Source organism: Molossus molossus, unplaced genomic scaffold (assembly GCF_014108415.1).
Source record: "Molossus molossus isolate mMolMol1 unplaced genomic scaffold, mMolMol1.p scaffold_m16_p_15, whole genome shotgun sequence".
Lineage (NCBI taxonomy): Eukaryota > Metazoa > Chordata > Mammalia > Chiroptera > Molossidae > Molossus > Molossus molossus.
Window position 1 is genome coordinate 28,592,534 of NW_023425350.1, and position 14,871 is coordinate 28,607,404.

The 14,871-nt window shown below is 37.4% G+C and overlaps 1 protein-coding gene across 1 annotated transcript in view; it reads left to right on the plus strand.

The window, feature by feature from the left end:
- The window catches only part of MTA3 (metastasis associated 1 family member 3), a 154,317-nt gene that overhangs the window by 66,812 nt on the left and 72,634 nt on the right, over positions 1-14,871 (plus strand). Inside the window, exons 6-7 of the mRNA XM_036262258.1 lie at positions 882-999; positions 11,851-11,953. Of these exons, the coding sequence (XP_036118151.1) occupies positions 882-999; positions 11,851-11,953 (221 nt within the window). The remainder of the gene's footprint in view (positions 1-881; positions 1,000-11,850; positions 11,954-14,871) is intronic.

Here is a 14,871-nt window from a genome sequence, read left to right on the forward strand (position 1 = left end):
AAAGAAGGTACTCTCCGGTTTGTTGTCAGTCTGTCCAACAGAATAGATAATGATAATGCCAGGAATTAGCACAGAAGCAGAAATAAAAGGAGGAAACATTTAATATGTTTCAGTGTATTTTATTGGTACATTTGTCTGTTGAGTGGATTTTAATGGTATGTTTTGCCTTTTAAGTTACATTTAGCAATTTGGAGATGCTAAGGACTATGTAATAGTGAAAATTTGCAAAGGTCTTTAGGATTTTTTTCTCTACACTTGGTTTTTTCACCACTTAGTCTTTTTATCGATCTCTGAGATAGGAACTGACTTCTGGCAGTGTATTTAAGGACACTTTTTTTTTTTTTTTTTTTTGTAAAAGGAGCAGTTTAGGAAAAATGAAACTGCTTACATTACATTTTTTATATAATTTGAAAAACACTTTTGTAATTTAGATTCGCTACTATAACCATTATAAGACTGTCCTTGAGTATTTTTTTAGTCATATTAAAATAATTCAGTTTGGCATATTTGAAGATGGTAAGTAACTCAAAGGCAACTTTCTAATCATTTTTTACTTGGCAACTCTGTGTTCTTGACTTAACAGCCTAACTTTGCTAGCTTTTCAAAATGGTTTTAGAGCAGTTAAATGGTTTTCTTGTAGACTAAAACAAAGAATAAATCTTTATAATCTACTTTTATTGTAAGCTATTTGTTTTGGCTTTATTTAATATTACACTGTTTTACATGATGACAGTATCTTCATGTTCTCCTTAAACATTTATGAATTTATTCACCAAAATGAAATTTTATGCACTCTGTGAAGTTTTGTAGTTTCATTATTGTGACATTGGATTTATTGTCTTATAAAAAGTTTACCTAGATATTTTCTCTCTTTTTTTCAGGATACTTTTTTCTACTCATTGGTCTATGACCCCTCAGTGAAGACACTATTAGCTGACAAAGGTGAAATCAGAGTGGGACCTAGATATCAAGCAGACATTCCAGAAATGCTCTCAGAAGGTATATTTTAATTTGGGTTTCAGGTCCTGTGAAAACATATACTATATCTTGAAACTCAAACATTGTTTTCCTCATATGGTAGAACAGCTTTTAGGCTAAAGTTTAAAATGTATGAGTTCTTCCAATTTTAGAAATGCAGAAAACAGCAAGGGACAATAATTTATTTAATAAATTATTTATTTTTGATTTTATATTTTTATGAGTATTTTGGCTGTTTTTTTTTTTTAGAACAAATTTAAGAATGTTTGTGCTGCTGAACTTGTGTTTTAATATGGCTTGCTCATACCTTGAGATCCTGAGTGCCCTTAAACCATCTATCCGAGGAGGCCATGAAATCTAGTGAACAGTTACATTTTGATGGGGATTTTGGCTGATCTGGGTAGTTTATGTGCCAGAGAGGTTCATAGCTTTGCATTTTAAGAACATCTTCCCAGCAAGATATTTATTATGACTTCATCCTCAAAACCTTTATTTTCTGATTTCAAAAATTAAACATTCTTACCATTAAAAAAATAAAACAGAAAATAGGGAAATGTGTAACATAGGAAATGAATGTCATCCCCTTTCCTTCATTCCAAACCCATGTTTAGTTACTCTGATCCGATAGGGTATGTTTGTTTTGTTTGCACTTTGGCTCATACTCCATCCAGGAATGGTCTATGTGCAATGGCAGGTTGCACACGTTATTTTGTAACTGCTTCTTTCAGTTAACAGTGTATCTTTAGCATCTTTTTCCATGACTAGAGTGACTTTATTCCTTTTAGTGACTGTATAGTTCTTAAATTTGCATAGATGTATGGTAATTTCCTTTTCCAGTTCCCTGTTGATACTTATAGAAGTTTAGATTTTTTTTTGTCATTATAAATGATGCTGTTAAAAAAATCTATAAATAGCCCTGGCCAGTTTGGCTCAGCGGTTAGAGCATCAGCCTGCGGTCCAGAGAGACTCGGGTTCAGTTCCCGCTAAGGGCACGTACCTCGGTTGCATTTTGTCCCCGGCCCTGGTTGGTCGTGCGGGTGGCAGCCACTCGATGTGTTCCTTTCATGTCAATGTTTCTCTCTCTTTCTTTCTCTTCCTCTCCCTCTCTCCCACTCTATCTGAACAAAAAATGGAAAAATGTCCTCGGGTGAGGGTAAAATGAAAAAAAATCTATACATATATTTATGCTGTGTAAATATTTTTCAAGCATAGCTTCTTGGAAGTGAAATGTTATGTACATTTTAAATATTGAAAATGCTGCTTTGTCATTCGAAATAAGCTGTTAATAAGTTATAAATGAGAGAACTAGATACCTCCAGCAACACTGTGATTATGAGGAATTTTTCCCCCCTTCATTTTTCTTCTCTACATTTTGAATTCTCATTGTCTTTATTTAAAAAAAAATAGAATTTGAGATTATGCTTGCCTTAGTTATCTTTAGCCTTTCTGTAAATTTCTTGTGCATTTTCTACTTGGATATTTATCTTTTTATGTATTGGCAGGAGTTCTTGGAATATTAAAGGTAAACAAATACGAAAGTATTTGCCCGTTGTCTATAAGTATTACAAACATTTCCCCTCACATTTTATTATTTGATTGTTAAAAAATTTTAGCAGTGATTTAAATATGTTTTATTTACTTTTTGTCATACAGAAGTTTAGAATTTGTTAGTCGTTTCCTTTAAGGCCTTTATGATTTGCATTATTCACAGAAAGGCCTCCACTTTTGTTTCTGGTCTCTGATTTTTTTTCCCCTCTTTTATTGAGTTTAGAGAGAGAGGAAGGGAGAGGGAGAGGGAGATAGAAACATTGATGAGAGAGCATCAATTGGCCGTCTCCTGCATGCCCCCCACTGGGGATCGGGCCCACAATCTGGGCATGTGCCCTGACTGGAAATCGAACCAGCGACCTCTTGGTGCATGGGTTGACGCTCAACCCCCTGAGCCATGACAGCTGGGCGGATTGGTTGCTTTTTAATAGACTGTAAATCAGTTTATTATAGACTGAGAGATTGCATTTATTCACATCCTGATCTGTGCAAATCATCTTGTCTTCCAAAAATAATTTTGGATGTTTTATAGTCCTTAATGTTTTTTTGGTTTTTTTTTTTTGCGGGGTCTCCAGAAGTGCAGGTTTATTGGGAATCAGCCTGACGGGCTACCTCTAAGGAGAGAGTAGCAACCAGCTTGTACAGACCAGGGATTTTAAAACTCAGGGCTGGGGGGTGGTCATTCAGCCGAGGAGACGTGGTCATCTTTGATTGGTCGGGCCTGGGTTCTCCCAAGCTCTTGATTTGTAGGGGGCTGGGGTCTCCTGAAACTTGTTTTTCTTGTCGAGCAACCGTTTGCAGTTTTGGGTGGGTTAGGGTAGTTCCATCATTCCGTTCCTCCTGACTGGAGTGATGGGTTTTGGTTTTCTGGAATGAGAGGCTGTCTCGACGTGGCTGCTGCTTTTATTCCGTAGTTGTAGGACTTCCATTCAGCTCGATTTCAGGCGGTTTTGAATGGTGGTTGTTCTGTAGTTTAGTTGTAACTTTGATGTGATTGTGGGAGGATGCAATACCGTGTTTACCTACCCGCCATCTCGACCGGAAGTCCTGTGGTCTTTAATGTTTGATGTGAGACTTATCATTGAACCTAAGAGTTCACTAAATATTTAATATTAAAAAATAAAACAATTTTTAAATGTTACAAATAGTGCTTCAGTGGGTATAATGGATAATTTTGTACTCTGGATATAATGTTCCTAAAAGTGCACTTGCTATATCAGAGGGCATGTGTATTTGAAATTTTTACAGAATGCCACTTGTCTTCCAGGTAGTCATTTAAAGTGGATTTTTTTCCTGTTTTTTTTTTTTTTTTCTGTTTTAATTAAGATATAATTTATATGTTGTAAGTACATACCACCCTTTTTAGTGTACAGTGCTGTGAGTTTTTGACAAATGTATATGCTTCTAGTGAGATAGTTTAGTAAATCCATCTGTGCACAGGCCAAAAGCCAGGAACATCCCTTGTGCTCATGTGTGTACAGGCACCCAGCCCAAGGTCTGTGTCTTCTAAGCTGCCTTTTGTTACTCCTCCCTGAACTCTGATCTCTCCCTTCTTCGAACTGTGCAAACCTATTGCTCAAGTAATCTTTAATACTATTTTTATTATTTGACTTAAATTTTGTACTGCCTAAGTCATTGATTATATGGTTCTCCCTTGAGTATGGAACATAATCCTAGACATTTAAAAAGTCTAGAAATTTTTGTGTATTGCTCATGTAAAGTAATGAAGCTGGGATGTTGTAAGTAACACTGGGCAGAAAAATCAGAATATGTAGTCTCACAAGTTCCCATTTATTCTAAAAACTATTTAAATATAATATTTGCCCCTGTAAAGCAAAAGCCTAGTTAGAGTGATGTAATGTGGAATGCATACCTATCTAGCTTAGAATTTTAAAAAGTTATACATAAAATGCAATAAGTTATTCTATAGTCCTTATCAAAATGGACTTGAAGTTCTTTTAGTTGAGAGGAAAGGTTCTGCCCTGGCCCGTTTGGCTCAGTGGTTAGAGCGTCGGCCTGCGGTCCGGAGAGACCCGGGTTCGGTTTCCGCTAAGGGTACGTACTTCGGTTGCAGTTTGTCCCCGGCCCTGGTTGGTCGTGCGGTGGCAGCCACTTGATGTGTCCCTTTCACATCGATGTTTCTCTCTCTCTGTCTCTTCCTCTCTCTCCCTCCCACTCTATCTGTACAAAAAATGGAAAAGTATCCTCGGGTGAGGATAAAAAAAATAAAATAAAAATAAATAAATAAATAAATAAATTAAAAAAGAGGAAAGGTTCTAAACAATTTATGGCATTGGAAGAGTTATGCCAGTTATCTGAAAAGCATTCTGTGTATTTAGAAAATGTGACCAAATGTTCACTAATATAATAGATCTTAGAGTTCATTAACAAGTATTACTTGCCTTTAACATAATGTTTCTCCTTATAAACTTTATTTAGGCAGTAGAACCCTTTCTTTTCTCTCTCTCTCTCTCTCTCTCTTTTTTGTGGTTCAGTGGATTGAGCATTGTCTCGTGCACCAAGAGGTTGCTGGTTCAATTCCCGTTCAGGGCACATGCCCTGGTTATAGGCCTGATCCCCAATGGAGGGCATGCAGAAGGCAGCCAGTTGATGTTCTCTCTCATTGATGTTTCTCTGTCTCTCTCCCTCCCTCTCTCTCACTCTTTAATATCAATAAAGAAAAAATCCCAAAATAAAATTTGCTTGGTTAGAAGTACTTATGATGAAGCCCTTTTGTAATATAGCATAGCAAAGGGGTTCCACTGTATTCTCTTTGGCTCCTCCCAGTTTTTTTGAATCTTAAAATTATTTTATTGCAAATAATAGGAATTGTGGTAGATAATGCAGTTACACTGGAAACAAAAGTATTAATACCTCAGATCATCCCTTCTGACTCACTGTTTTTTTTTTAATCCTCACCCAATTACATTTTTTGCATTTATCATCAGATACAGTGGGAGGGAGAGAGGGAGGAAGAGAGAGAGAGAGAAACATGGATGTGAGAGAGACACATCGAGTGGTCGCCACCAGCACGACCCCAACTGGGACTGGGGACAAACTGCAACTGAGGTATGTGCCCTTTAGTGGGAACCAAACCCAGACTCTCTGGTCCGTGGGCTGACGCTCTAACCGCTGAGCCAAACCGGTCAGGGCACCAACTCACTGTTAACTGCTGTTATTAATTTAACATATTTTCCCAGACTGTTATATAAATATTATATAGAGATCCATGAAAGTATATTCCACACAAAGTTTCATGTGTTAGAGATCCAAGTTTATTTTTATCGATCTTATATTACATGTATTATGGTAGGGCAAGTTTCCCTTATTGTTCTTTAGAATTTCTTAGTGGAGAGGTCTCATAGATTTTTTTTCCTTACTGTGGAAATTTATCATCAGTTTGCCAATTTCTTCTCTTCTAGATTTATTAGGATTCTGATAGAAATTATATTAATAATATATATTACTTTGGAAGGTGATTTATCATTTTATAACATTGAGGTTGTGGGCTTGATCCCTGGTTGGGGGGTGTGCTGGAGGCAGCTGATTTGTGTTATTCTCTCTCTCGCTCTCACTTCCTCTCTCTCTAAAATCAGTAAAAACATATTTTATAAAAGTACATATTTATGACCTTTGATACTCCTGAGTGTGTACATTTTGACCAGTGGCCAGATTCCAGTTTGCATTGGCATGGATTGCAGAACTTGAATTAATATTAGAGGAAGTGGCAGCATCAGCATCATGCCAGACTATGTTACAGGCTTACTTTCTTTGTGAACATATCTTGATGGATTTGAGAGATTGTTGTGGCACGTACCTTGCTAGTGAATAAATTTTTTGTGACGTTAGAGTTTTGAAATTCATTTATGACTGCCCATCATCTAAGAAACTCTTGGATATCTGGAAAGATTGGTATGTAGTTTGCAAAAGAAGGTAAAAGTTTCCTTGAGATTTTAATTTTTTTTATTGAGTTTGAATAAAGCACCTAGATAATTTTTTATAGAAAAAGATAATATAATGTACTAGGTTTTGAATTATTAATTCACTGTATGTAACTCTGAAAATTTAAGAAAGAAATCTATTTATGTATCAAATTAAAATTTCTGGCTGTTAAAATGTAGAATAATAACATTAAGTTATTAAACTACAGCCCAGGCCAATTTGGCTCAGTAGTTAGAGCGTTGGCCCTCAGACCAGAGAGTCCCAGGTTCGGTTCCTGCCAAGGGCATGTACCTTGGTTGTGGTTTGTCCCTGGCCCTGGTTGGGGTTGTACAAGTGGCAACCAGTCGATGTGCCTCTCTCACATAACTGTTTCTCTCTCTCTCTTCCTCCGTCTCTCCCTCCCACTCTATCTGAAATTAATTAAATGCAAAAAAAAAGTCCTCGAGTGAGGATATGAAAATATAAAAAATAAATTATTAAACTACAACAACTGGATTCACAGGTTTGGGTAAAACCTGGTGGTGCTACGTTTTAGCTGAATAACCTTGGAAAAACTATTTAACCCCCCTAAGTTCTCATTTCTTCCTTTTTAAAAAGGGAATGATGCCCTGGCCTGTTTGGCTCAGCGGTTGGAGCGTCGGCCTGCGGTACAGAGAGACCCGGGTTCGGTTCCCGCTAAGGGCACGTACCTCGGTTGCATTTTGTCCCCGGCCCTGGTTGGTTGTGCGGGTGGCAGCCACTCGATGTGTCCCTTCACATCGATGTTTCTCTCTCTCTCTCTTCCTCTCTCTCCCTCCCACTCTATCTGAACAAAAAATGGAAAAATGTCCTCGGGTGAGGATAAAAAAAAACCTTGAATTAGGCCCTGGCCGGTTTGGCTCAGCGGTTGCAGCGTCGGCCTGCGGTACAGAGAGACCCGGGTTCGGTTCCCACTAAGGGCACGTACCTTGCTTGCAGTTTGTCCCCGGCCCTGGTTGGTCGTGCGGGTGGCAGCCACTCGATGTGTCCCTTCACATCGATGTTTCTCTCTCTCTCTCTTCCTCTCTCTCCCTCCCACTCTATCTGAACAAAAAATGGAAAAATGTCCTCAGGTGAGGATAAAAAAAAACAAAAAAAAATTGAATTAGCTCATATGCAGTTGGTAAATAGGAGAATGGCATTATAGTGTGAATGTTGGGTCAGTTCATCTGAGACTTTCTTCAGCAATCAGGAAAGCATATAGTAGAAGGGCTTTCCTCTAGTGCAAGTTGTGGCTGATCTAGTGGTCTCAAAATCTGTGGCATGTTCTACTATGTTAAAACTATATGGATATCTAATCAATATGCTATACAACTGAAACCAATTCAAAATACTGAAAGTAAACCGTAGTGAAAACAAAACAAAACAACTATATGGGGAAGCTTGGAGTTACAGATGACGGAGCTATGAAGATATTTCCCTGTGTTCAAAAACACCTGCACCCTGAATTCTATTTATTATTCTGTTGAAACTGTACACAATGACCTATATCTCAGTGGAGGAAGCATGAGTTCAGGGTTTAAGGGGATAAAGAATGGACTGACCTTTGTGCTTGGTGCAAACAAATGTCAGTGGAGATTTAGTTGTGTTAGTATTTTTATTATGATTATTACTTTTTTTGAGTACTCTCGTTTACCACGTCCTATAGGTTTTCAAAGTTTTGTTCTATTTTTTCATAAACCCTATTGTTTTTTAGTGTGTAATTTTGCAGAATGTGCTTTTCAACAATGTGGTGGATGTTAATCAAATTAAAAACACCAGCCGGTAACAATGAAGTGTAAGTGTAAGTAGGTATTGATTACAACCATGTAGAACAGTAATTCTCAACCTGGGTCAGTTTTGTTCTGCAGAGGACACTAGACAGTGTCCATAGACATTTTTGGTTGTCACTATTGGTGATGTAGGGGTGGAAATGCTACTGGCATCTAGTGAGTAGAGGCCAGAGAGGCTGCTGAACATCCTATAATCTACAGGACAGCTCTCCACAACAAAGTGTTATTTGGCCCAAAGTGTCAGTGGTGCTGAAGTTGAAGAACCCTTTTCTTAAGGGCTCTTGGGACATAGTAAGTACTAACTAAATGTAAGTTAATATTTACATAATTATAATAATACTTACATATTTTCAAATAAGTTATTTTTTGATCTAGTCTATTTCTGTGCTTTTGATTCTGTTTATTTTTGTGCCAGTACAACATTGTTTGTTTACTATTGCTCTCTATATGATATAATCCCATTCCATTTAGTTAATCCTTTCTCTTATTATTCCTTTCCTAATAATAATGTTTTATTTGTAAAGATTAATATTTGGAGCATTCCATTGGCTTCCAAGACTTAAAATTTGTTAAATTTAACCTATTGAGTTACTTGTACAAAAATTACATCCTTAAGATTTTAAATTTTCTTTATTCTTTATTTACACTTATTAGCATGCAATTTCTTTGTGTAAGCATACCTTCAACTTTATTTCTTAGTCTTTTATATTTTTGCCACAATTAATATGATATTTTGTTTTATTTATTTATTTTTTAAATGTTTTTATTGTTTTTTTTAGAGAGAGGGAGGGGGGGAGAGAGAGAAACATCGATTGGCTACCTCCTGCTTGGGATCAAGCCTGCAACCCAGGCTTGTGCCCTGACTGGGAATCGAACTGGAACTTCTCAGTCTACGGGACAATGCTCAATCCACTGAGCCACACTAGCCGGGCTAATGTAATATTTTAAAAAATATATTTTCTTTGTTTGGAATGTTATTGAGGTTTTTATATTTGTTTTTCATAATTTAATACATTGGCCAGAAAGTTCAGAACAATATTAAACAAAAATGGTGATAAATGATATCTTTGTGTATTTCTGAATTAACTATAACATAAAAAGTATAGTATTTTGGTGGTTGGTGCAAAGAAAATCAATTGTATTTAGAACAAATAATATCTCCAGTTGTCCAGGAAAAGGCCTATAGGATTGTGTCATGCAGCTTTAGTCCTGCACAATCTTTGAACATGATGCACTCATAGAGTACTTTGTCCATATTTTTTAGAAATCTTAAAATACAGCTAGAAGACTAACACAGTTAAAATGATTGCTGAATCTACATTTTTTCAAAATTATAAAGGACATATGAATCAAAATGGGATGCTAATACACAATTCATGCATTTAGTTGGTAAATATATTTTGTAAGAATTCAGAGATTAGGGAGATCTTTATGAGCTGGGTTATTTAATGATGTAGGATTTGAGGGTTATCATAAGTGGAGGAGGTAAGTGAGATTATTGCAGTGACTGGAATGAACATGAGCAGAGCGTGGAATCAGTCTTGGTCCAGTCTCAGGCTCATACCACAGTTACCAAGCCCATTCTAAAGATTACTGCTGGTTTAGCTGAGAATTTAGTTGTACAGATTCTAAATAAGTTTATTCAAGAGCTTCTTAAAAGTGTTTTTTTTTTTACTGTAAAGAAGTGATCAAACTATTATATAAATATTATCATATGGTGAATCCAAAATGAGGAATTCTTGTTTAGTTTAAGGTGAATGTTTGATATAAAACATTTCTATATTTATTCTCTTTGTTGTTGCTATGTTTGTTCTCATTTTATGATATTATCTGTATCTTAGGTGTTAGTACATCCAGGAGTGTATTTTTATTGTTTGCAGCAACTTTAATTTAGAATTCTTAAATGGAATTCTCCTTCTGCTGTGTGCTGCAGAATGGACGGGTGGGATTGAAATACCATTTTTACTATAATTTGAAAAGTAAATATCAGTTCAACCTTTACATTCTGAGTATATAACAGAGAGGGGCTTAATTAAGATCTCAAATTTTTATTTTCATCATTACTATCTCTTTTACTATTACTATTTATCTTACTTAAAATGTATTATATGACAGTACAGGGAAGCATAAATATAACATTCACCTTTCTTAAATTTCACACAGTTTGCAAATTTTTTGTTTTTTTAACTATGAACCTAATGTTGAGTGTCTTGGCTCAGCATGCTGAGAATTTTAAACAATGAAAAATGAAATCCTTTCCAACACTTGAGATCTCTTTGGTTACCTGCCTTTGAACAAGGGGCGGGATGGGCAAGTCCCCCACCTGACAGCAGTGGCTGACTTAGGGAGGAGACTACAGGTGGAATGGCTAATTCTGCCCTTCCTCTTTCTCTGTTTGAGCCATTGGTACCTGCCTGCTCCTATACTAGAACTGTGAATACATTAGATGCCCATAGCCTGGGTTTGTCAGGGATGTTTAACTTCACAGTATGTCCGTCAGTGCAAGGCACTGCCTGATATTATAGACGGAGTGATTCAAAAGGAAAAAAAGCCTAAACCAGTCCCTAGCCTGGTAGGAAGTCCATAGCTGTAAATCAGAATTTCATCAACTCCCAAATCTATTTTCCATTACTATCCTTTGTACTCACATTGAGTCCTGCCTGGTGGTTATATTTCCTTGTGAGCTATTCCTAAAACGAAGTGTTCTGCCTTATCATAGGTCTTATTCCTATTAATGCCAGCACTATCCCTGTAGTTCTCAAGGCTTGAAATCTACCCGTTGCCTCCAGTCTGTCACTGACATTCCTAAACCTCTCTTTCCTCTCTGTCATCATTGTCAGTACCATGTCTCTCTGTCTTCATCAGGCATGTCCGTAGAACAAATTATATATCATGAGAATTCTCATTCTGGTCTTTCACTCCCCTACTAAAGAGACAGGGGCTTCTCATTACCTCCCTTTTCAGAAAATCTATGTGGCACCTTCAGTAAAATGTTTAGAATCCACTTTCTCAGCTCTCTCCTCTCATTCCCCTTAATGTACTCCTGACGAAATGAACTACTTATCTTTCACATGAAAGCCCTTGACTTTGTGTATGTTCATTTCTTAGTCTTTGGGCCTGCTCTTCGGCCAGTGGACTTACACCTTTCAGTTCTTAGCGGAAATGCCACCTCCTTCATGGCCTCGCTCCCTAGCTAGCCTGTAATGATTTCTCTGATCTTTGGAACTTTACAGCCGCATCTGTTATTTATTTATTTTTTTCATGTGTAAGTTTTATCATAGTTAAAGGGTCTTGCTGCAAGAGTGCTTTCTTTTTTGTCTTTATACCTCTTAGCATTAGGCTTAGTGCCTTATGCATACTTGTATTCAGGAAATACATGTTAATGACAAATGAAAACACCATATAGTTTGATTGCATTTTTATCAGTGTTCACTTTACAAAGTGTTCTATATCTGCTGTTTGGAAGAATGTACCAAAACCACGAATATTTACCTTACATTTTTAATGCTGTGGTTACCAGTGTCATCAGTCATATGTGACAATGTATGTGCCTTGTGAGTAATAAGACTCCATTTTCTTTGTTCTTGGAAAGGAGAATCAGATGAGAGGGAACAGTCAAAACTGGAAGTTAAAGTTTGGGACCCAGATAGCCCACTTACAGATCGACAGATTGACCAGTTTTTAGTTGTAGCACGGTGAGTATGGCACTATTGAGTCAAAAACATTTTTTTTTCTATAAGATAATTTATACATGTTTTCTTGTCTTTGTATTCTGTATTTTTCATTGGTTATATTTTTTTCTAGTTGTATAAGAAAGCCTAATATATATCACACCACTTCCTAAGTAAAAAGGTATATTATCGTTAGTTTCTGTTTTAAAAATGAAATAGATTTATTGAATTTTACTGATTAAGAAAATAAATGCTCTTTGTAAAAATGTAAGAACTGCATTAAAGTATAAAGAGGAAATTCAACACCGAAAATCCCATATCTTTCATTAAAGCAGCGACTGTTTATGTGTCAGTAAGAATACGCGCCTCGCAGTCCTCCTACCGCACACATGCCCGAAGAAGGTCTGCTGCGAGGGGGGGCTTTTCTCTGAGAGCTCGAAGCCAGGCCGCCGGACTGGCTTGCTTCCTCTTGGCCTGACCTCTCTTCCTCTTTTCTTGATAAAATGAATGGAAGAGAAGTTTATTTTTTACTTATAAAAGTAAATGGGATAAAAAACAAAACAAAACAAACAAAAACAAGTAAATGGTGTTTGTGGGGCAATTGCTGCAAGGCAGAAGGGAAATGAGATTATCATAGCATTGTAATAGAAAAATTGGAAAAAATTTGAAAATGCATCAACAAGCACTAATAATCATGGAATATTACTTTATAACAATTGAAATGAATGAATTAGAGCTATATGTAGCAAAGAGAAATCTGAAAAATAATGAGCCCAGCCGGAGTCACTCAGTTGGTTAAGTGTCATCCAGTGCACCAAAAGATTGCCAGTTTGATTGTGGTTTGATCCCCAGTTGGGGAGCATCTGGAAGGCAACTGATCAATGTTTCTCTCTACCCCTTCCCCTATGTCTCCCTCCCTCCCTCTCTTCATCTCTCCCTCCGTCCCTCTTTCTAAGCATGTCCTTGAGCAAATATTAAAAATTATAATAATAATGTTGAGTGAGGATACATACAATATGATCACTTATAAGAACTTAAAATATGCGCCCAGCCGGTGTGGCTCAGTGGTTGAGCATAGACCCATCCACCAGGAGGTCGCCAGTTCAATTCCCGGTCAGGTCCCATGCCCGGTTATGGGCCCCATCCCTAGTGGGGGACATGCAGGAGGGTGGCCAATCAGTGTTCTCTCTCATCGATATTTCTATCTTCCTCTCTCTTCCTCTCTCTCTCTAACATCAATAAAGGAAAAAAAAAAACACTATGGAAGCAATTTCCTATTAATGGGCACATATGTATGCATATGCATGCTATGTGTATGTATGAGTTCTAAGACTGTATATAGGGGACTCTAACAAAACATAATATTTATTTCCTTAAAAAAATAAAACTTGGTAAAATATTAGAATCAGGTAGATCTGGACATGATTACAAGGGTCTTCATCACTGTATTCTCTAATTTTCTGTTGAACTTTTTCATAATTCAATGTAAAAAGAGTCTTATCCTTAGAGGATACTGGTCATAGTGCCATCCACCATGGACGTCACACATCGTATTGGTGGCCAGGCATTCAGATTCCAGAAGCCCACATACCTAGCCACCAAGTTCAGGGGTGGGGAAGCTTTTTTCTGCCAAGGGCCTTTTTGATGTTTATAACATCATTCAAGGGCCATACAAAATTATCATCTTAAAAATGAGCTTGTTATATTTGGTTAAGCTAATTTGGTGAGGCATCTGATGTTAGCTGGTATAAATTTCTCGGGCCTTATATGGCCGTGAACTGGATGTTCCCCACTCCTGGATTAGATGAACAGATTGTTAGGGAGGAGCCAGTCAGTGGAATAGAGATTGAAGAATTGGGAGTAGAGTTGAATTATTGGCCTCGAGACTCATACAGGTTACCAGATTTTGAATTATTTAGTAGATATTACCATTTTAGATTTGATTATTGTTCTCTTTTTCCCTCGATTACCAAGGGTCATGTGTTTCCTTTTATCTTGAAGCCAGAGGAGAGATACCAAAGAGATGCACTTACTGTCTTTTTTTTTTTGTTCAGAGTGGGAGGTAGAGAGAGAGAGAGAGAGAGAGAGAGAGAGAGAGATGTGAGAGAGACACATCAATTGGTTTATTCCTGCACAACCCTGACCAGGGCCGGGGACCAAACCGCAGCCGAGGAATGTGCCCTTGACTGGAATCGAACCCGCAACTCTTGAGTCCTTGGGCCGATGCTCTAACCTCTGAGCCAAACTGGCCAGGGTTGCTCCTAGTGTCTTTTTAAATTTTTGTTTTAAAAAATGTAAATGTAAATTAAGACCACAATCAAATACCACTGCACATTCCACCACAATGTTTAAAATGTAAAAACCCACAGTGCCAAACATTTGGTGAAGAGGTGGAGCAACTAGCACTCACATCCTGCTGGTGGGAGTGCGAGTTGTATAGATGCTTTGGTAAGCTGTTTGCTATCATCTAACATACACATACTTTAAGTTTCACTCCTAAATACACCCAACAGAAGTGCATGCACAAACTAGTGCACCAGAAGACACACATGCAGATGGGTGCCCATAGTAGCCCCAAACTGGAAACAAATATCCGTCAGCAGTAGAGTGGGGTGGGGAATCCTGAAGAGGATGCTCCATAGCAAGGTGCGTGAATGAATACAGCTACGGCAAGCAGCATGTGTGAATCCACAAACAATTTTGAACAACAGAAAGATGGACATGAAAAGATAGTGTGTTATGCTATTTAAGTTCCCAAATGAGCAAAAGGAACCTATGGTGTTAGAATACAGGATGGTGGTTCATTTGGAGGAAGAGGGAAGGAGTAGTGATTTGGGAAGGAGCACAAGGAGTCTTCTAGGGTGCTGTCACCTTCTGTTTCTTGACCTGGATGTTGGTGACATGTGTGCATTCACTTTGCCATTACTACATAGCTGTACAAT